This window comes from Ictalurus furcatus, chromosome 7 (assembly GCF_023375685.1).
Source record: "Ictalurus furcatus strain D&B chromosome 7, Billie_1.0, whole genome shotgun sequence".
In the NCBI taxonomy this organism is placed as follows: domain Eukaryota; kingdom Metazoa; phylum Chordata; class Actinopteri; order Siluriformes; family Ictaluridae; genus Ictalurus; species Ictalurus furcatus.
In genome coordinates this window covers 12,900,943-12,924,115 of record NC_071261.1, presented here as the reverse complement: position 1 = coordinate 12,924,115, position 23,173 = coordinate 12,900,943, and the positions used below count along the sequence as shown (strand labels likewise).

At 43.3% G+C, this 23,173-nt stretch overlaps 1 protein-coding gene across 1 annotated transcript in view; it reads right to left on the bottom strand.

Annotated features, from left to right (window-relative positions):
- dpp6b (dipeptidyl-peptidase 6b) overlaps positions 1–23,173 on the bottom strand; it is a 71,976-nt gene that overhangs the window by 22,152 nt on the left and 26,651 nt on the right. The window contains exons 2-3 of the mRNA XM_053628562.1: positions 6,629–6,743; positions 2,766–2,864 (exon numbers count right to left, since the gene is read on the bottom strand). Of these exons, the coding sequence (XP_053484537.1) occupies positions 2,766–2,864; positions 6,629–6,743 (214 nt within the window). The remainder of the gene's footprint in view (positions 1–2,765; positions 2,865–6,628; positions 6,744–23,173) is intronic.

The window sequence follows — 23,173 nt, the reverse complement described above, 5'->3', positions numbered from 1 at the left end:
CACTGGCTCAAATCTACATTTACATTTAAAAACAGCTGACTGATGGTTTAATCCAGAGCCACTTTACAATGAGGCACAGTTTCATCCAAACACATGGATGGATATCTCCTCCATCCATCCGTTCATCTATCCCTCCATCTATCAATCCAATCATCCATCCCTCCATCCATCAATCCAATCATCCATCCCTCCATCCATCAATCCATCTAACCATCTACTGATCTCTCCATCGCTTGGCTTCTTTGCATATCTGTCTCATTCTTTATGTTGTGATCAATAAATATTGATTATAGTAACCCATACACACACACACACACACACACACCCGCCCATTTATCCAACTATACTTATATCTAAGTCTCTCTCTCTCTGTCTACCAATGTTAAATGGGGAAATAGTTTAAACAGCAAACCTCTCTATCCGTCCATCTTGTATAATCTTATTTGATGTAGGAGAAGGTGGAGGAGGAGGAGGTTTGTTTCCGCTGATTTGAGTACAGAAGGACATCCGGCTGAGCGCTGCTCAAACAGTCAGACAGTCTCATCGTTAAAAACCGCAGGGGACAAAACAAACAGCTGTCCATCTTTACTCTTCATTTAGCTCCTTCTGGTTGGATTCTAGAGCTTTCGCTCGTTCATTATCCAGAGCCCGACCGAGTCCTCCCATCAAACCCAGGGCTTCCACGTCAAAAAGATAAACCAACACAGCGGTGCATGGAAAGATCACCAGGACGAGCTCTATAATGAGTTTCACAGTCATCATCGCGGATCGTATGTATTCGACATACGCCTTTTTTTGTGTGTGTGTGTTGTTCAAAACATCGCCCGCTTTCCATCCCGAGATCTTTGGTGATCTGAAATCACGTAATACAGTAGTGTATTTCCCAGCAATACACTACTGTTGCATTTTAAAAAATAACTTTTCCAATGATCAGTCTGTAAAGGATTCCACAGAGTTTATTTTGTGATCATTGCGGCAAAAAAAGCTAGATTTTGCTGTGGCTTTTTTCAAAATGCAACTCGAGTTTTTTTTGTGTTTTTTTTTTTTTTTTTGCAGAAAACTTCTTGAATCGGCGAAATCGCAGTCGCACGGCCTTTCACAGCGATGTTCGGTAAACGAGAATTTTTAACTATACTCGTGTTCGATGACGTCACACGACGCGTCTCGGCCCAAACCTGCGTAAAATCTGCGGTAATTTTTTTTACCACGGATTCTCGGAATATTGTGGGGTTTGCTTGATTTTGTGTTCATTTCTGCGATCGCAAAATTGCAACAATTTTCCAAATTGAAATGTTACAAAAATAAATACAAATTTAATAAAGGTTTCCTGTCTAGTTTGTATTTATAGCAAAACAACCAAACTATTTAATAAAAAGATGTCACAATATTTATGATATCACAAAAACATTGCGCCATAATTTATCACCATATCGATATATTTATTAAATAATGTTGTATTTTTTGTCGTGGAACGTCTTTAAAACTTTATTTTTTTAACACAAATTTTGTCCAAGATGTCTATTACTTTTCCAACCAAAATGAAATGTTATCAAAACAAGCTTTGAACCCAGACCAGTTTAGATAAACCCAGTTTAGATTATTACTGTTCAGTGCTCTTTACTTGACTATATTTTTATGTAGAAAATGTTTCATTATTTATTTTTGAAGGCATATTTGCTTTACAGTGTTTCTTCAACCACCTGCACGTTACTCTACATTATAGCAGCCGTAAAAAGATAAGAAAGATGATCACCGTTTGCTGCTGTTTGTTTATACAGTATCTCACAAAAGTGAGTACACCCCTCACATTTTTGTAAATATTTGATTATATCTTTTCATGTGACAACACCAAAGAAATGATACTTTGCTTCAATGTAAAGTAGTGAGTGTACAGCTTGTGTAACAGTGTAAATTTGCTGTCCCCTGTCAGGGTCTTGGCAATCTTCTTATAGCCTAGGCCATTTTTATGTAGAGCAACAATTCTTTTTTTCAGATCCTCAGAGAGTTCTTTGCCATGAGGTGCCATATTGAACTTCCAGTGACCAGTATGAGGGAGTGTGAGAGCGATGACACCAAATTTAACACACCTGCTCCCTATTCACACCTGAGACCTTGTAACACGAACAAGTCACATGACACCGGGGAGGCAAAAAGGCCAATTGGGCCCAATTTGGACATTTTCACTTAGGGGTGTACTCACTTTTGTTGCCAGCGGTTTAGACATTAATGGCTGTGTGTTGAGTTATTTTGAGGGGACAGAAATTTACACTGTTATACAAGCTGTACACTCACTACTTTACATTGTAGCAAAGTGACATTTCTTCAGTGTTGTCACATGAAAATATATAATCAAATATTTACAGAAATGTGAGGGTGTACTCACTTTTGTCAGATACTGTATATTTCTTTAACGATTGAACCTGGTTTCAGCTTCTTGTTTCTTGTGCGTTTGTGTTAATGTGGTTATATTTCAATATGACAATCCTGTGCCTGTATAATCCACCAGAGGGCAAAAAAAAAATGCATGTTTCCATATAAAATATATATTTAAAAAATTCATTGGTGATTTGTGCTTGACGTGGCACTTTGGTTAAGTTCATGTATCAGTTGCTTTTAAATGTTTCTACTTATATACAAATAAGCAGATGACAGTTATATTATATTGTTATAGTAGATATTAGTTATGGCAAAATTTATAACATATACAACACTGTGTATGAGGGTCAAATGAGGCATACACACACACACACACACACAAAACGTACCACTGAGCCACTTGGCCTGGGGGTCGTGAACCTGCAGCTCCGAGCTGAACAGATCCTCCACTGTGACCTTCTTCTTGGAGGCCAAGCTGTCATCCTCACCTGCAGGCAACAACACACACACACACATACACAGAGACAACATCAGTCTTTGTGTGTGTGTGTGTGTGTGTGTGTGTGTGTGTGTGTGTGTGTATGTGTATGTATGTATGTGTGTGTGTGTGTGAGAGAAAAAGCATAGGTAAAAGCTTCCAGCTCCATAAAACAAACATGAAGCATAAAAGAAATCCTCAGCAGCTCTGCATTATTGATTCGAGGCACATAATGGATATAATGCTTTATTCATTATTAATAACACACGGGCGTGGTTCAGTAATTATTCACATAATGAAAACGCCAACGCACCACTTACCCATCTGCTAAATGTAAGCAAGACGAGAACCAGAACAATTCACCTGAACTACACACACACACAGCGGCGAGGAAATAACAAGTAAACCTTCCATCATGGTTTACGCAACATGGTTTTATACTCGACCCAGAGTGGTTAACACGCTGCATTGTCCTTCGCCTTCATACGACTCTTGTTTTGTTCAGCTACACAAATTTGATCATGTGTGAAAAATTCAAAACACTGAACACTGTTTGGTGATGAGGGTGATGAGAGCATCACGGTGTAACACATCTTTGTGGAATAAAGAAGTGTGACCCAGAGCAGCACCATGGGACGTTTATCCGTCAATCAAAACTGAACAACTGGTGAACCAGCCAGGAGTCAAAAATCTAATTAGTGGGTCACACCAAGAGTCAAAATTGAAATTGGTAAACTAACCAAGAGTCAAAAATTAAATTGGTGAATCAACCAGAAGTAAAAAAATAAAAATAAGATGTGCTAGCCAGGAGTCAGAAATCCAATTAGTGAACCAACCGGGAGTCAAAATGATCTGGTAAACCAATAACGAGTCACATATCCAATTAATGAACCAACCGGGAGTCAAAATGGTCTGGTAAACCAACAACGAGTCACATATCTAATTGGTGAGCAAGCCAGGAGTCAACAATGTAATTAGTGAGTCACACAGGGAGTCACAATTCAAAGCAGTGAATCAATCAGGAGTCAAAACAATTTTGGTGAGCCAGCCAGGAGTAAGAAATCTAATTTAGGGGTCAAAAATCTAATTTGATTTTCATCTCTCGTTTGGCTCAACAATTAACGAACCAGCCAGGAGTCCAAAATGTAATTAGTGCGAGAACCGGGTTTTAATAATAACCGATTTGATGATAATAATAATAATAATAATAATAATAATAATAATAATTAGTTTTAGGAGAAAGCACACTGGTTTGATTAATAATCTCAACTAGTTTTCAAAATAAAAGAATAAATACAAATAATACAAAACAGGCAAACAATGGAAACAAATAAAAGAGGTACAAAAATCACACAAAATATTTAAAAATATATATTTAAAAATATATAATAACCAAAACTGTAAAAAAAAAAAAAAAAGTAAGAATTTAAAATGAATTCTTTTATCATCATAAATAATATAAAAGCAATGCAAATTTAACTAGCAACAAGAAAGCAAATAAAGTCAGAATATCCTCCCCCTCCCCTTCCCCTCCCTTCACTTCTGCTGTCAGGAACACAGCACACACAATACACAACTACACAACTTTCTTTCTTCTGTTGTTCTCTCACCAGCCTCTCTTTTTTCTCTCGGTCACAAAACTCCGACACTGGAGACTCCTTCCATAAATGTTATACATAAATCACAATTGAACACTATCGTATCAATGTCCGCCCTGTGAACGAGCTGTTACTATAGAAACGACAAAGTTTTAAAAAAAAAATACAGTATAAACCTATGAAACTTGTAAAAAATGAATCGACATCTGACCAATCAGAATGGCCTTTGTGTGTAACTTTGGGACTGTGATTGATATATATATATATATATATAGCAACGTTATGAGGACAGCTGAGATGCTGATAAAATTTATCATCAGACTCGAGGGAGAGAGCGTGAGGGGGGAAAAAGCGCCATTTCCTGCATGAATGTGAGAGAAGCAGTCAATATTCATTTAATTGAAAAAGTTTCTTTATTCAAAAGGGAAATTAGTCTGGCAGCGGATTTGGCAATGAATAGACGACATGTCAATATGCGCGCACGTGCGTGTGTGTGTGTGTGCGTGTGTGTGTGTTTTGTTTTTCTTTTCATTGCCACTGTGTAAAAAGCTAAACAATTAATTCTGTCGTCAATCATTTATGCAAATGGTGTGGGGTTGTTGTTGTTTTTTTAAAAGCACACATTAATCACGCGTCAGTTTGAATGCAATAAAATAACCACAACACTGCTGCTGCTTATCTCCAACATGATGAATAAACTTATTTCTATAAATGAACAGACGGCTCGCTGTGCTGGTTGTTTCCAGATTTCTATCATGCCGTCACGCTTGAGGCTAACATCTAGCTAAAGCATCTAGAGACTGTTCGTTTCCAAACGAGAGCTGGCGACTTCGGAGCAATTTGCTGCAGCGACTCCTGATGGGAGAAGAGAAGAGCGCACGTGCGGTAGGCGATTCGCTCGCCGACTGGTTTTACTGGAGATAAACGAAGGCGTGTTTCTGAGCTACTGAATACTCAAATATTTAGGAAGGGTTTTTATGTAAAACATTAGTTGACGACATTATCACTAAACGCATTCCAAGACGCCGATCTTTGCGATTTGGCTGAAAATGAAACAAACTACTTGAGAGGGTTCTTCTCAATATTTTTGCTCCACAAGAAATGCGGGTTCGTTCTTCGCATTCTCAACACGGAGGAACAACCAAGTAGCGTTTTTAGCACCTGCAAATAATACTAAAATAATACACGATGGAGGAAACTGCTGATGAAAATGATGGATGGAAACGAGAGAAAGGACAGAAAATCCCTGGGACACGACTCTGACACAGGAACGTGAAGCAGCAGGTCGTCTTCGGTCGGCGACCGTAAAGCACAGGAGCCTGAATTACACTTGATGAGCTGCAAATGGTACCTCTGATGTCCTGCCAATTTTATAAACGAGCGGCGCTATTAGAGTGATAATCTACAGGCGGGATCGTTACCATAATCCACATTAAAGCACCATTACCGGGCAGAGGGGTGAGCGCCGCTTCCCTGAAAAACTCACACACACACTTTTTCTAGCTTTCTAGTTGTGTATCAGGTTTTGAATAGTTTTAACAGCAGCGCTTGCAGGTTGTTTAATGGCGCTGTATGCTCCTGTGAGGATGTGTGGCTTCTTCTACAGGGTCGGTGGACACGTTTCCTTCCAAACAGAACATCAAGCAAATCGGGTTTTAACGTCATCCGTTGCAGGAAGCTCGTGTACAACACGTATTAGGAAACAGATTTATCTCCAGTTAATATCACGCAATCGTGAAGTTTTCAAAATTTTCAAAATACGAGAGTAAAAAGCAGCAAGAGTGAGAGTAAAAAGTCACAATTGTGGAATAGTTACAACTGTGAGATAAATCTGCGTTATATTTTCTGATAGGTGGCAGCTTCCATGAGCTACAGCTAATTTTGGAGGTTAAACAAATCTATTTGCGATTTAAAAATAAAGAAGCTAAAGCTTTCACTGGAGAAACAAATATCAGTTACTAGACATTTCTGCGAGATGGACAGAACTCAGGACGATGATTTATATATTTATATTAAATTAAAGCCCTTTGGAGGCGTGTTGCATCTTATATATTTTCCAAAAAGCTGTACAGGAAAGGGTTAATGTAGTGTTTTGCTTCCCGCGTCCTCCGCAAGGTTTTTCAGTGAAGATCTGGGTCAGGTTTGGGGGTTTTTGTTGTACCGTGTGAGGACTTACGTGGCGTGAGCAGGATAACGGAGGTGATGATCAGAGAGCAGATGAACAGGATGACCAGCAGAGCGATGGCTATTCCCTTCCAGTTCCTCTGAGGAGGAGCGCTACCCACCAGCTCCTGTTAACAAACACACACACAAAATGGACGCCATTTAAAAAAGTTCTTGTAAACACTTCTGGTCTGTTCACTGATTAGCGATTTCGTCGCGTCTCGTTTCCAGAGGACTGTGCCGAAATACGGTTTCACACCACAGCAATGTAGAATTCTGCGTTGACTGGTCAGAAGGTGTAGCTTAATTTTCCATAACAGCAGCGCTGATTGTAGCGCAGGTTTATATTAACGCTCTTCTTCTGATATGTTATTGTTTCCATGGTAACAGCTCATTGTGAAGTTTTCTGTAAGGAGGCGTATGGAAGGAGTCTCCAGTGTCGGCGCTTTGTACCAGTCAGAGGTAAAGCTGGAACTTTAAGCTTTAAGCACACTGGTTTCCCCCATTAACATGTTTCTCCACTGTAATCCGTTCTTTCTGAAGAAAACAAACAGCTTGTAATTTTGTGTGGAGATAAAAACAGAGCGTCAGTGTCAGAGCGGGGCGGTAGACAGGGTGTCGTTAGCATTTCTGGGCGTGACAGGAAGACGGATGGAGCGAGCTGCATAACTGGGAGCTGTCTGTCTGTCTGAGCGAGGTCCGCGGGGGAAATCGGAAGTGTGCTGGGTTATTTTTAGGATGAGACTGAGAGAAGAAACTGAATTGACGTGAATAAATCAGTAGGGAGAAGAAAAACAGAGAGCGAGAGAGAGAGAGAAAGAGAGAAGATTAACAGAAAGCTAGAGGTGTCTGGATCCTGAGCTGCTGACGGACTGAAATCACATCTGCACGGCTCTACGCACGCACACAGAATAAAACAAGCGACGCGACACCCTGAACCCTGTTCTTCACCCGCTTCACTCCACTCCTCTTCTAGCTTAAAAGTCCATTGTTGGATAACTTTTCCCTTTTTTTTATTGTTCAGCTTCTAAAAAAAAAATTGTCATAATTATGATTGCTCGCTTTCAGTCAGTTGATTTAAAAAAAAAAAAAAAAAAAAGAGAAGTTCACGGTATATTTATATGTTTGAGCGTAACTCATTTCACGGTCACGTGACGCGCATTGACACTATGACGATAGCATACACTGGTCCTTTTTATTCTGAATAAAAAGTCGCAACTACGAGAATGAAAAAGTCGCAACTGCAAGACTAAAAAGTCGCAGTTGCGTAATAAATTGCGAAATAAAAACAATTGCGTAATAAATTGCGAAATAAAAACAATTGCGTAATAAAGAATCGCAACATTGAGATAAAAAGTTACAATTACGTAATAAAAAGTCACAATTGTGAGCTGTAAACTGTAATTGTTAATATCCTAAAATAACAAGTTAAGTCAAAACAATTAAAAAATGTTGAAACTTTTGTAGATTTCAGCTATTTCAACTATTTTTTGAGAATTTTAATTTTAATATAATTTGATGTGATGACGCGCAGACGCCTTAGAGCGAGGAGAGAGTTTCGGTAAAGAGCGTCGCTCCAAAACTGATAAAAACCAACCAAAAAGATGGATTATTTTAAATAAATAAATAAATAAATAAATAACACTTTTCCACTTTAAGCACAGCTGGAAGTGCTGCAGTGAGCGCTCGCAATTATGCACGTCATTTACACGCTGAAAAACATTCAGAGTGCTTCAGACGCTTTAGAAAGTGTTCCTGTCGTTAGTTTCCGCTCCTGTACTGTACTGAGTGCCGAAAAGAGACGTATTTAAAAAAAAAAAGTAGGAGGGACGGTTGAGACTTTTCCTTAAAACTTATTACAGAGGGGTGAGACGGGCGTGTTGGGGTTCGGCGGTGGCGCGGGTCTGTCGCTCCGAAGACTTCAACACATCTCCTCTGATCACTGAGTCAGCGTTTCCATGGCAACCCAGAGGCATCAGGACAGGAAGCAGGAGTTCGGGATGGTTTTTGGATGAGCAGATGAGGGATGAAGACCGACACCAACTCGCTGAGGACCAGCCAGAGGGACAGACAGACAGGCAGATAGACAGACAGATAGATGGACAAAGAGAGACAGGTGCGCCAACAGGCATACAGGTGGACAGAGAGATGAAGAGAGAGAGACAGACAGATATTTGAGGACAGACAGAAAGAGACAGATTCACAGACAGACGGACAGCTAGGCAGACAGAGAGATGGACATGTGGACAGACAGACTGATGGACAGACCCACATATAAACATTAATTTTAACTAATGGATAGACAGACAGAAATATGAGGACAGACAGACAGACAGATAGATAACAGATGAACAGGAAGGTAGGCAGACAGATAGATTAGACAGACAGACAGGCAGATGAACAGAAACTGATAAAAAGAGACAGACAGACAGAGAGATGAAAAGACGGACATATGAACAGACGTATGGATAGACAGATAGCTGGACAGATAACGACAGACAGCAGGAGACAGATGAACAGAGAGATGAGTAGACAGATGGACAGCTTGGCATACAGACAGACAGAAAGACAGACATACAGAGAGACTGACATAATAAATAACCAGTGGAGACAGAGAGGATGAAGAGCGCAGATCGGGGTTTCAGGTTCGAGGAGTCAGGGACAGAGAGCGTCTCTGTGATGCTATTCGCACGGATACACATCCGTAAGGAACGCTGTAGGCACTGGCACACACACCCACAGACACACACACACACACACACACACACACACACAGTGTCCGTCTCGAGTTCCTCTTGGCCTCTGGTGCCAGTAAACTGATATCTGACCTTCTGTCTACTGTTTATATTCAGTGCATGAGAGGTTCACACTTCGGTTAGTGGAAAAATGAAACCCTACTAGACGAGGGTCAGTCTCCACTGCACTGCTCCGACCAGGACGCAGAAAATAAAGGCATTCCGGAGATCGCGGGTTCTAAGCCAAGGAGTCCAAGAGAGCAAAACCAGTCATGACGTCTGGGTGGGAGGGGTTTACTCTGTCTCTGTTACCCTGTCAATCGCAGTGACACTAGGGTGTCTGTCACAGGTGTCCGTCACGGGTGTCTGTGACATCGTGTATGAGGAAGAAGGCGGGTAGCGCTTCCCTCCGAGCGCGTTAGACAGTTGAAAAGCTTCAAGCTTCCTGATCGGAAGCCGGCGCATGCTAGGAGAGAGGCGGAGATGAGATTAGGCGAGACTAAATTAGGAAGGGGGAGGGGTGTTATGGTGTCATGTTTAATCGGAGCGCATGATGGGACAGATACACAATCGTCCAAAATTGACCCTTTTCGTTTAACACGTTCCATATTTGGTCATTGCTTCCTTCTTGAAGCCTTCTCTATCTCCGAGAACCATTGAAACGTTTCGTTGCCTCATCACTATAACTATAACTAAAAGAAGAAAAGGTCTGGTTTAGCTTTTGTATTATTGTTTGTTTGTTTGTTTGCCCCCCCCATCCCTCCCCTGGGGCCATCTCGGAATATGCTGAATTGGCGGTGCTAGGTGCTGTCTTTCAGAATGAATGCAGATTTTATTTGTGCAGCTGACAAACTCTCAGAAATGAATCAACACGCTCTTCTATCGCTCTTTTTCTTACTCCAGCGATGAGAGATTTTCTGAAGAGCTTCACTTTATATCTTATTCATCGTGTGCTGGAACCGACAGACATTTATTTATTTATTTCTTTTTCCCTCCAGCACTTAGTGCCAAGTACGCACTGAGGGGGCTTTAGAGCGCTGAAACGGATCGAGTGTTTGATAGGCACACGGGGCACAAGGCAACGCTACAGTGGACCTTAAGAGTCCAATTAGTGTCCTTCAGAGCAGTAATAACGACTGGATGGAAAAGTTCTGATTAGAGTTCGAGGAAATGCGTGTACATCGATGTTGCTACAGCGAACATCCTGAACGTACTAACAATGCTCGAGATACGTGTATGAGATAAACAAATCATTAGCCGAATCTGGACACACGCATCAGCTCTCGCACTGTAGCCAACTTTATTTTAACGACAATCATTTATGCACCTCGCTGGTTGCTGAAACTATACAACAGTGAGTCCTCATCAGTTAATAATAATAATAATAATAATAATAATAATAATAAAAATAATAATAGAAATAAAAAAACACAGCTACTGAGAAACTCCACTGTCTTGAAGATGTCTGACTTCACCACACGCGTTTTTATTCTGTTTATGTGGAGTGTCCGCCGTACACGTCCCTGTGCACGAGCTGTTAATATAGAAACCATTACTTATCCTAACAAGCTCATTAACGTAATCCTGAGCTACTCTCAGAGCTGCACTATAGAAAATTAAAATCAACACCACCTGACCAATCAGGATCCAGAATTCAGGGGTGTACTTGAGGCAGTGGTGCTGCACACTTGCTGTAAAATGGGCTTTGTCATTTAAATACCGGGAAGCACAGTGAATCTGTCTTGGTGTGATTGATATTTTCTGCATTTTAGATACATTAGAACACACTGGAGAAGAGATGGGACTGGTGTGATACCCAGTACCAGTATCAATACCAGTACCAATATCAATATCAGTACCAGTACCAGTGTCAGTATCATTGTTAGTATCAGTACCAGTATCAGTACCACTGTCAGTACCAGTATTAGTATCAGTACCAGTATCAGTACTAGTATTAGTATCAATATCAGTACCAGTATCAGTACTAGTATTAATATCAGTATCAGTACTAGTATTAGTATCAGTATCAAGATCAGTACCAGTATCAGTACTAGTATTAGTATTAGTATCAATATCAGTACTAGTATCAGTACTAGTATTAGTATCAGTATCAGTATCAATATCAGTACCAGTATCAGTACTAGTATTAGTATCAGTATCAATATCAGTATCAGTACTAGTATTAGTATCAGTATCAGTATCAATATCAGTACCAGTATCAGTACTAGTATTAGTATCAGTATCAATATCAGTACCAGTATCAGTACTGGTATTAGTATCAGTATCAATATCAGTACCAGTATCAGTACTGGTATTAGTATCAGTATCAATATCAGTACCAGTATCAGTACTAGTATTAATATCAGTATCAGTATCAATATCAGTACCAGTATCAGTACTGGTATTAGTATCAGTATCAATATCAGTACCAGTATCAGTACTAGTATTAGTATCAGTATCAGTATCAATATCAGTACCAGTATCAGTACTAGTATTAGTATCAGTATCAATATCAGTACCAGTATTAATATCAGTACTAGTATCAGTATCAGTATCAATATCAGTACCAGTATCAGTACTAGTATTAGTATCAGTATCAATATCAGTACTAGTATTAGTATCAGTATCAATGTTAGTATCAGTATCAGTATCAATATCAGTACCAGTATCAGTACCAGTATCAGTACTAGTATTAGTATCAATATCAGTACCAGTATCAGTACTAGTATTAGTATCAGTATCGGGACGATAACACATATCGGATATAAAAGGAAACGGTATGATACTCAGTACTCTAGGATTCAGTAGTAGTATCGATATTTGAACAGAAAACGTGCATATTGTTGCATCTCTGTGCTGGAGAGATGAACATTTCCCAATGTTTCTAGTGTAAAATTAAAAACAATATCTAATGTAATATCTTCTTCCCCGACACCGTCGCCTCTGGCCTTCTCATTAGCATCCAAATTTCCATCCAGCTGCTTTGTGAAAATGTCTGTTCTCGAAAGCACTATATAAACTGAATGAACACTAATGTACCGCGCGCTCAGGCTGTAGAACGTAGAACATAAACGAACGGACACTGGTTAAGGAACCGTGCATTTCCCTGTGTACCGAGACCAAGGCAGCGGTGGTTTATACAGCGCTCCATACAGTGCTAAATACAACACTAACCAACTAATAAGGAGAGAAAAGGTGATGTGGAGAACGCCGAGCAGGAACGGAGAGCTCCACATGACACTGTGTGGATGAGTGAGTGTCAGGACATGGATACAGCTTCATCACGTGGAAATGTAAAGAGAGGTTTTAATCAAGATGTGCCACCTCCTCCTCCATCTCCACCTCCCCCCATTCTCTCTCTTTCTCCCTCTCTCCCCATCTCTCTCTTTCTCCCTCTCTCTCCCCATCTCTCCCCCATCTCTCACTTTCTCCCTCTCTCTCCCCATCTCTCACTTTCTCCCTCTCTCTCCCCATCTCTCTCCCCATCTCTCTCTCTCTCCCCATCTCTCTCTTTCTCCCTCTCTCTCCCCATCTCTCTCTTTCTCCCTCTCTCTCCCCATCTCTCCCCCATCTCTCACTTTCTCCCTCTCTCTCCCCATCTCTCACTTTCTCCCTCTCTCTCCCCATCTCTCACTTTCTCCCTCTCTCTCCCCATCTCTCCCCCATCTCTCACTTTCTCCCTCTCTCTCCCCATCTCTCTCTCTCTCCCCATCTCTCCCCCATCTCTCACTTTCTCCCTCTCTCTCCCCATCTCTCACTTTCTCCCTCTCTCTCCCCATCTCTCACTTTCTCCCTCTCTCTCCCCATCTCTCTCTTTCTCCCTCTCTCTCCCCATCTCTCCCCCATCTCTCACTTTCTCCCTCTCTCTCCCCATCTCTCACTTTCTCCCTCTCTCTCCCCATCTCTCACTTTCTCCCTCTCTCTCCCCATCTCTCTCTTTCTCCCTCTCTCTCCCCATCTCTCCCCCATCTCTCACTTTCTCCCTCTCTCTCCCCATCTCTCACTTTCTCCCTCTCTCTCCCCATCTCTCTCTTTCTCCCTCTCTCTCCCCATCTCTCCCCCATCTCTCACTTTCTCCCTCTCTCTCCCCATCTCTCACTTTCTCCCTCTCTCTCCCCATCTCTCTCTTTCTCCCTCTCTCTCCCCATCTCTCCCCCATCTCTCACTTTCTCCCTCTCTCTCCCCATCTCTCACTTTCTCCCTCTCTCTCCCCATCTCTCTCTTTCTCCCCATCTCTCTCCCCATCTCTCTCTTTCTCCCTCTCTCCCCATCTCTCTCTTTCTCCCTCTCTCTCCCCATCTCTCACTTTCTCCCTCTCTCTCCCCATCTCTCTCTTTCTCCCTCTCTCTCCCCATCTCTCACTTTCTCCCTCTCTCTCCCCATCTCTCACTTTCTCCCTCTCTCTCCCCCCATCTCTCTTTCTCCCTCTCTCTCCCCATCTCTCACTTTCTCCCTCTCTCTCCCCCATTTCTCACTTTCTCCCTCTCTCTCCCCCATTTCTCTTTCTCCCTCTCTCTCCCCATCTCTCACTTTCTCCCTCTCTCTCTCTCCCCATCTCTCTCTTTCTCCCTCTCTCTCCCCATCTCTCCCCCATCTCTCACTTTCTCCCTCTCTCTCCCCATCTCTCACTTTCTCCCTCTCTCTCCCCATCTCTCACTTTCTCCCTCTCTCTCTCTCCCCATCTCTCTCTTTCTCCCTCTCTCTCCCCATCTCTCCCCCATCTCTCACTTTCTCCCTCTCTCTCCCCATCTCTCACTTTCTCCCTCTCTCTCCCCATCTCTCACTTTCTCCCTCTCTCTCCCCCATTTCTCACTTTCTCCCTCTCTCTCCCCCATTTCTCTTTCTCCCTCTCTCTCCCCATCTCTCACTTTCTCCCTCTCTCTCTCTCCCCATCTCTCTCTTTCTCCCTCTCTCTCCCCATCTCTCCCCCATCTCTCACTTTCTCCCTCTCTCTCCCCCATCTCTCACTTTCTCCCTCTCTCTCCCCATCTCTCACTTTCTCCCTCTCTCTCCCCATCTCTCACTTTCTCCCTCTCTCTCTCTCCCCATCTCTCTCTCCCCATCTCTCCCCCATCTCTCACTTTCTCCCTCTCTCTCCCCATCTCTCACTTTCTCCCTCTCTCTCCCCATCTCTCACTTTCTCCCTCTCTCTCTCTCCCCATCTCTCTCTTTCTCCCTCTCTCTCCCCATCTCTCCCCCATCTCTCACTTTCTCCCTCTCTCTCCCCCATCTCTCACTTTCTCCCTCTCTCTCCCCATCTCTCACTTTCTCCCTCTCTCTCCCCCATCTCTCACTTTCTCCCTCTCTCTCCCCATCTCTCTCTTTCTCCCTCTCTCTCCCCATCTCTCCCCCATCTCTCACTTTCTCCCTCTCTCTCCCCATCTCTCACTTTCTCCCTCTCTCTCCCCCATCTCTCACTTTCTCCCTCTCTCTCCCCATCTCTCTCTTTCTCCCTCTCTCTCCCCATCTCTCTCCCCATCTCTCACTTTCTCCCTCTCTCTCCCCATCTCTCTCTCTCTCTCCATCTCTCTCTTTCTCCCTCTCTCTCCCCCTCTCCCTGATGTCTCTCTCTTTCTCTCTCCCTATCTCTCTCCTCATCTCTCTCTCCCTATCTCCCTCTCTCCCTATCTCTCTTTCTCTCTCTCCCTCTCTCTTTCTCTCTCTCCCTATCTCCCCATCTTTCTCTTTCTCCCTCTCCCCCATCTCTCTCTTTCTCTCTCTCTATCTCTCTCTTTCTCCCTCTCTCCATCTCCCTTTCTCCCTCTCTCTCCCCATCTCTCTTTCTTTCTCCCTCTCTCTCCCCATCTCTCTCTCACTCCCCATCTCTCTCCTTCTCCCTCTCTCCCCATCTCTCTCTCTTTCTCTCTCCCCATCTCTCTCTCCCTCTCTCCCCATCTTTCTCTTTCTCCCTCTCTCCCCATCTTTCTCTCTCTCTCTCCTTCTCCCTCTCTCCCCATCTTTCTCTTTCTCCCTCTCTCCCCATCTTTCTCTTTCTCCCTCCATCTCTCTCTCCCTCTCTCCCCATCTTTCTCTTTCTCCCTCTCTCCCCATCTTTCTCTTTCTCCCTCCATCTCTCTCTCCCTCTCTCCCCATCTTTCTCTTTCTCCCTCTCTCCCCATCTTTCTCTCTCTCTCTCTCTCCTTCTCCCTCTCTCCCCATCTTTCTCTTTCTCCCTCTTGGAGTTGGGGGGGGGGTCTGTGGGGGTTATTTTTTTATTTTTTCTTCCCTCCTTCTCTTTCTTCTCCTTCTCTCCTCCATCTCTCTCTCCTTCTCCCTCTCCCCATCTCTCTCTCTCCCCCCCATCTCTCTCTCCTTCTCCCTCTCTCTCCCCATCTCTTTCTCCCTCTCTCTCTTTCTCTCTCCATCTCTCTCCCCCATCTCTCCCCATCTCTCTCTCTCTCCCATCTCTCTCCTTCTCCCTCTCTCCTCCATCTCTCTCCTTCTCTCTCCCCATCTCTCTCCCCATCTCTCTCTCTCCCCCATCTCTCTCTCCTTCTCCCTCTCTCCCCATCTCTTTCTCCCTCTCTCTCTCTCCATCTCTCTCTCTCTCCCCCCTTCTCCCTCTCTCTTTCTCTCTCCATATCTCTCTCCCCCATCTCTCCCCATCTCTCTCTCTCTCCCATCTCTCTCCTTCTCCCTCTCTCCTCCATCTCTCTCCTTCTCCTTCTCTCTCCCCATCTCTCTCCCTCATCTCTCTTTCTCTCTCTCCCCATCTCTCTCTCCCCCATCTCTCTCTCCTTCTCCCTCTCTCTCCCCATCTCTTTCTCCCTCTCTCTCTTTCTCTCTCTTTCCCCTTCTCCCTCTCTCTCTCTCTCCATATCTCTCTCCCCCATCTCTCTCTCTCTCCCCCATCTCTCTCCTTCTCCTTCTCTCTCCCATCTCTCTCCTTCTCCCTCTCCCCCATCTCTCTCTCTCCCATCTCTCTCCTTCTCCCTCTCTCTTTCTCTCTCCATATCTCTCTCCCCATCTCTCTCTCTTTCCCTCTCTCCCCCATCTCTCTCTCTTTCTCCCTCTCTCTCCCCCTCCCCATCTCTCTCTCTCCCCCTCCCCATCTCTCTCTCTCCCCCTCCCCATCTCTCTCTCTCCCCCCCTTGCCATCTCTCCATCTCTCTCCCCATCTCGCTCTCTCTCCCCCATCTCTCGCTCTCTCCCCCTCCCCTTCTCCCTCTCTCCCCATCTCTTTCCATCTCTCTCTCTCCCCATCTCTCTTTCTCTCTCCATATCTCTCTCCCCATCTCTCTCTCCCTCTCCCCCATCTCTCTCTCTTTCCCTCTCTCCCCCATCTCTCTCTTTCTCCCTCTCTCTCCCCCTCCCCCCATCTCTCTCTCTCTCCCCCCCTTGCCATCTCTCTCTCTTTCTCCCCATCTCTCTCACGACCCCTACATAGGGGTCTAATTCTTCATACTAGACTTCACTGATGTGTTCAGCGCATCCGTGATGAAACCTTGGACCTGGACCATTTCAGCTGTTTTTAATCCGCTATTATGCGTCGCTACGACTTCTAGCTAGCGTAAACACGTCCGCACGTACCGTCACTGTGTTTATAATGCCAGAACGACACTCTATAAATGATCCCTTTGCTTCACGTGCGTCCAACACACCACCGCCGACGCTCCAGCTTTGAACCAGAACCGATCGCTCATAATTGTACTTCACGGCGCAGTTCTATTTTACCTCGGCTCCGAACGCAGCACCGTGCCTCCCAATTAATCCCGTCTATTAGACCCACTTTATCAGCACGGCCACTCCAAAAATAGCCCCCTGTTTTCTACAGCTATTCTCAGGCTGCTGTTTCGTCTGTGCCTGAACCCTAATCATTATCATCAGAGACCTACTTCGAGGGTGAGAAGCAGCTTGAGAGGACGTGATAAGAGTGCCTTCTTTTAATCACGCGGTTTTTTATCTTTTACATTTTTTTTATTTTAATCCCGTTCCAGGCGTTCCAGAAATCTCTTCGAACCATCCTCACGTTTCTTCTTTCATTCCAGAGGACATGCTAGTTAGCAGGAGAAGGCGGGTCAAGAACGGAGAACGGTGAAAACAAGGTCGATTAGAGGCGTGATTAATTGATGGGCTGAAAATTAATCAGTGAATAACAGATGCGGCGGTTTGGGTTAATTGATTTTAATAGCTAGGAGGCGCAGGATGCCTTGCTCTGGCTCTGACAGACAGGAGCGCTAACTAAAGAAGTGAAATAAAGAGCTACAGTTCAGTTCGCCATCTGTCCAGTGTAACGTGCGGGTGCTCATATGGAATACCGTGGAAACAGTTCAAGTGTAAATAATTGGTGTATTGGCAAGATGTTCAGCTGCTCGCCAAGTTTTCTGGACATGCGTCTTCTCTATAAATAAATATTCTTATCAACCACATGCACCACCTTTACGCTTATTTTTCCAAACTCAACGCGGCCCGCACCTTTCGTTGAGGGTGAAGTAGAAGTGGAAATTTCTTCTGACCTTGAGATGTGATTTCATTTCCATTCACAACACAACTCAATCAATAATCAATTCTCTCTTTTTTTTTATTTTATAGATTTTTTTTAGAACACCACTTAATGCTTTTAAAACATGGTATGATTTTTCCTGTCATGAAAATTTCCATTTTACTTAAAGACGATTACGAGGATCCAAAACACTGACTGAAAGTTTCATAAACTTACCATCCAATCAGCCAATCAATGTTCAGGATTGTATGAAGACCCATCACTGATCCCCACTGCATAAAGACCCATCACTGAACCCCACTGCATGAAGACCTATCACTGATCTCCACTGCATGAAGACCCATCATTGACCCATCACTAATCTCCACTGCATGAAGACCCATCATTGACCCATCACTGATCTCCACTGCATGAAGACCCATCACTGATCTCCACTGCATGAAGACCTATCACTGATCTCCACTGCATGAAGACCCATCATTGACCCATCACTAATCTCCACTGCATGAAGACCTATCACTGATCTCCACTGCATGAAGACCCATCATTGACCCATCACTGATCTCCACTGCATGAAGACCCATCACTGATCTCCACTGCATGAAGACCCATCATTGACCCATCACTGATCTCCACTGCATGAAGACCCATCACTGATCTCCACTGCATGAAGACCCATCATTGACCCATCACTAATCTCCACTGCATGAAGACCCATCATTGACCCATCACTGATCTCCACTGCATGAAGGCCCGTCCCTGATCTCCACTGCATGAAGACCTATCAGTCAAAAAGACCTTACAAAAAACACAGACAATCACAAGTAGTCTTATTTATCTATTTATTCTTTTATGGTTAAAATATTTTTTTAAGTTGTTTTGAATTCTGTAAGAGTCCATCACTGTCTAATAAAAGTAATCTACTCTACACCTTCAGAAAAACGCCCCTCCCACAGGTAACGCGTTTAATATGCAAATGACCCTTAAGGCAATATGCAAATTAATGTATTTAACGACATCTCACCACTTTTTTTTATTTTATTTTTTTGCGCATGCGTCAAGCGACTTCTCCAATAAACGCTAAAGAGTTCGCAACAATTAACAAATATAAAATCCTCTTACAGGTTTAGCTGCGAGGAAAACTCGCCACAGTAGTGCGTGCTACGGCATTTTATCGACTAAAAGAGAAGGACAGAGTGATGGGAATGTCGGTGTGTAGCATGGAGAGGTGTTGGGTGAAGCCGACATGACAGGTGGGGTTGCTGCTCTGCTCCTACCTGCTCCTGCTGCTGAGGCGATTTAGCCGACGCGCTGCGCTCCTTAGCCGAAGTCATGGAGGCACTGAGATGTGAGGGAGATGAGCGCGCTGCTTCAGACGGAAATGCGTGTGTGTGTGTGTGTGTGAAAGAGAGAGAGAGAGAGAGAGAAATAAAGATGTGACCAGGCGCTAGCGACCGTTACAGTAACTACCCGAGCTGAAATGGAAAACTGCGCGTGGGATCACGCTTGAGCGCTTGGTTGCCTAGCAGAGAGAGCTGCGCGTGAGAGAGCAGAGGTGCTATCGGTGGGCGGGGCCAGATTCATTCCCGCTCTTTTTTGGAAGCTACTTTATTAGCCTATGTCTCCACAGAAACTGTATTTTCCACCAAGTTGTTTTTGCGTGTGCGTGTAATATATATTTAAATATATCTTATCTTAAAGAAACGAATGTGATAAGAACGACTTGTGTCAACTTTTGTGAACGACTTTTTATTATAAAACGTGACGGATTTCTGACTTTTACACGTTTAACAAAAGGAAAAAAGTTCAATGTTATCCTTTTGATCCCCATCATACTATTAATGTTGGGAGCACTATTGATGTCCATTAACCTTGACTGGAGTGGTTGGAGTTGCCACCTCACAGCTCCAGGGTTTCCGGTTAAATCTCAGGTTACTCTCCGTGTGGAGATTCATCCGGGTTCTCCAGTTTCCTCCCACCGGGAAGTGGACTGGCTATAGTCAATCGCTCCTAGTGTGTGTTCCCAGCGAATAAGCTCCAGATCCACCGCCACCCTGACCAGGATAAAGCGGGTACTGAAAGTAATTGAGAGCTTTGTTAATTATTGACATTTTATTAGACTACTACTTATATATGTAAACATATATATATATATATATATATATATATATATATATATATATATGCCTCCGTCTCGTTCAAATTAATAAAGAAACAGCAATCGATTACAAGTCTCGCAATCCAAACGGTCCCAGAATCAGTCTATGTCCGAAAACGCATCTCTTTCTCTATGTTCTTCTGTCCACACCGAGACAGCGTTTCTGTCCAGCTCAAAATAAACAAGATGGTGGACGTCGGATGTGGTACTGTAGTTGTTGTGCCTGCTATCCTGTTTGATAGCTTTGTTAAAAGCTTAATGTCGACAGCACATACGTTTTAAAAAACTCGCCGCATCAATTAAAAGAGGCGGAAAGTAAATAAACGTCTGACGGAAACGACGCAGGTGTTTTTTACACACGCACAGTATAGGGATGTAAGAGTTTACAGGCGTTTCAGTGTGGACGAGCGATTTTTAGAAAACGTCTGAAAATGCTGATGTCGACAGAGGGCGCTTTAAAACGAAAACGCAGATTTATCCCGATTTATCTGGACGTAGCCTCAGACTTGGGTGGAGTGACGTGCAACCCTGCGAGATCTCAAACGCGGAAGAGTTTTAAACCTGAGCAGGCCGTTACATAAACAAATGCGGCAAATCTGATACGTTGTGAAATATTTACACCGTTATCAATCCAAGCTGAACTTCAAGGTCTCAACCTTGTTCTTGTCTGCAAGGTCTCTCATGATCAAGCTATTACACTAAGAACACGCTGATATCTTCACTACCGCTATTTGGTTCGCTGAAACACTCAGCCCTAATTTTAGCATATGCCTGACACCCTTCCTTCTCACTCACTCACACACACACACACACACACACACACACACACACACACACACACACACGTTTCACTTCCTGAGATGCGTCACACTGCGTTTTCCCTTTTCCTATCATGTGGAAGTCTCTAGAACGTTCGAGGCAGGCGCTAACGAGTGACAGGTCTGAAAATGGTAGAGATCGCACAAAGGTGTCCGTCCATCAAGGAATCATTTCTACAGAACGTGCATCGATTCGACCTTCATGAGGTACAAATCGAACGCTGATGGGAGCTCGCGGTATATTAATGAGAGGGAGGTGTGTGTGTGTGCGCATGACAACAGAGGCGTTGTACAATTATGTGGCTCGTCGCGCGTGTTAATAATATTCCACGGGGACCTGCCGTTAAATCCAGCAAGAGAGCATATGGAAACAGAGCTTCGACAGCTTTGGTTTATGTAAACGCCAAGCAGAGATTTGATCCAGTACTATAATTTGCTGAAATAATTTTCGGTTAAAAAAAAAACAATAGGCGTACTGGATGTAGACATATTTCAAGTAAACAGATTTGGATTCTCCGGCTTCCACTGAGCTCCCAAGAACGTGCTGGTGGGTTGACTAGCCAGGCTAAATTGCCCCTACATGTGAATAAGTGTATGCATGGTGCCCTTTGATGTACTGGTGTCCCATCCAGGATGTACTCCCACCTCGCATCTCTTTCTAAGCGTTATGAGTTAGCAGCGACGTGCGGTTCCGAGTGGCATACTGACGGTCTCTATACTGAAGACCAAGATGTTGTCAGTCAGTGCTCAGAGCTTTAAAATGAAAGAGCAATTGCCAGAGCTGTTTAGCTATAAGCGGTCCCGTACGACCCCCGAGCCACCAGGGTGCAATGTAAAATGTAGAATTTTTTAAATATGTTTTAAAAAATACAAGGTTCTCCAGAAACAGACCTGGAAACATTCACTAGATAGGTCAAAGTGAGCTAGATTAGATTAATCTCGACAGATATTTGTCTTTTGTGAAAAACTCTATGCATAAAATAGAACTGAACTGAATGAAAGAGTGTGAAAAGAAAAAAGAAACCACGTGTCATCACCCAAACAAAGCTATTGGTCAACGATGCAAATGACTGTATTTACTGCCGAAAGTCCACGATGCAAAACTGCGGCGAATTCCATTGACTTGAACGTCACTTCATTTGGACGACAAATAGCAAGAGTGACTCAAGTGTCTCTTATATGCCTACGTGTATGGTGGCTTTAAAAAAAAAATTGAATCAGACCTTCCCGTGCCGTCACATACAGCTATGTTACGTCCGTTCTGCATGCTAAGAGACTCTTAATTCCCTTTAATAGAACACTAATTCATGTTTTTTCCTTTGGATCGCAATGGTGGTTGTCGTGGCAACTAAGTGCAGAGGCCTTGCTTGTGTTTTTGTGTGGCTAATAATCAGAGGCTCTATAAAACTCTATATGAAATATGAACCCTTGTATATTTTGGGGAATACTGTAGATCCAACATAGGGCTCATTCGTATTTATATTTTAAAGAATTTAAACTTCTGATTTAACTTCTGGTTTTGGCCATGTCCATTTCAGGTTTAAACTGGAATACAGATTCAGATAGGTTTCTTCCTCACTTTACATCCGATGTGCTTTAGGTATGATACTCAATTATATGTTTACATTCCGCGGCAAACCTAAAGCACCGAACCACTGTTTTGTGACTACATTTGGTACGAAATTTCATTTCCAGTAAACCGCCTTGGGGTTTGTTTTTTTTTACTTTTTTTTGTTTTTTTAAACAAGATATAATGTAAATCTGCCGTACTGCAGCATCGATACATCGGACAGTTCCGAGGAAGGACGTCTCAAACCATTGGCCGGAGCCAAAACGTGTTTACTAGAGTGAATATCGATATATTAGCAGATGGTTCATCGCAGAAGCCAAACAAAACATACGCTCATTACGCTGAAGTGCAAGCCGGCAAGAAAATATCTTCCTTTCATTTAGCCTCCAGCTCAAGTGCCAGCTCAGCTGAAGTGTTTTTCGCATTCGTCCTCCAGGTTGTTAAGAGCTGTCGTGCTCCAGAACCACATAAGAAGAGTCTTTTCATGCCTTCGTTTTTGTATCATGTTCAGTTATTGTTTGGTGCATCTCATTCCAGTCGCTGTGTGGGGAAAAAAAAATAAATAGGAAAGTTTAAGTTCTCCGGGAATAAGACGAGCTGTTACTGAGCATCCATACACACCAACGGTTTTAAACGCAACAGCAATGAGCAGGAAGAGAAAATTATTCGAATTGGACAGACGGAGTGTTCCAGGTTTCTTTTTTTTTTTTACTGGGTTGGGCCAAACAGGTTACCTTCTCTACGTATAGTCGAATAGGCAAAAATAATTCTCGTATGTAGATCAGTTTAAACATGAAGACAACATGGAAGAAAACTGCAGCTTGGAACAAAACG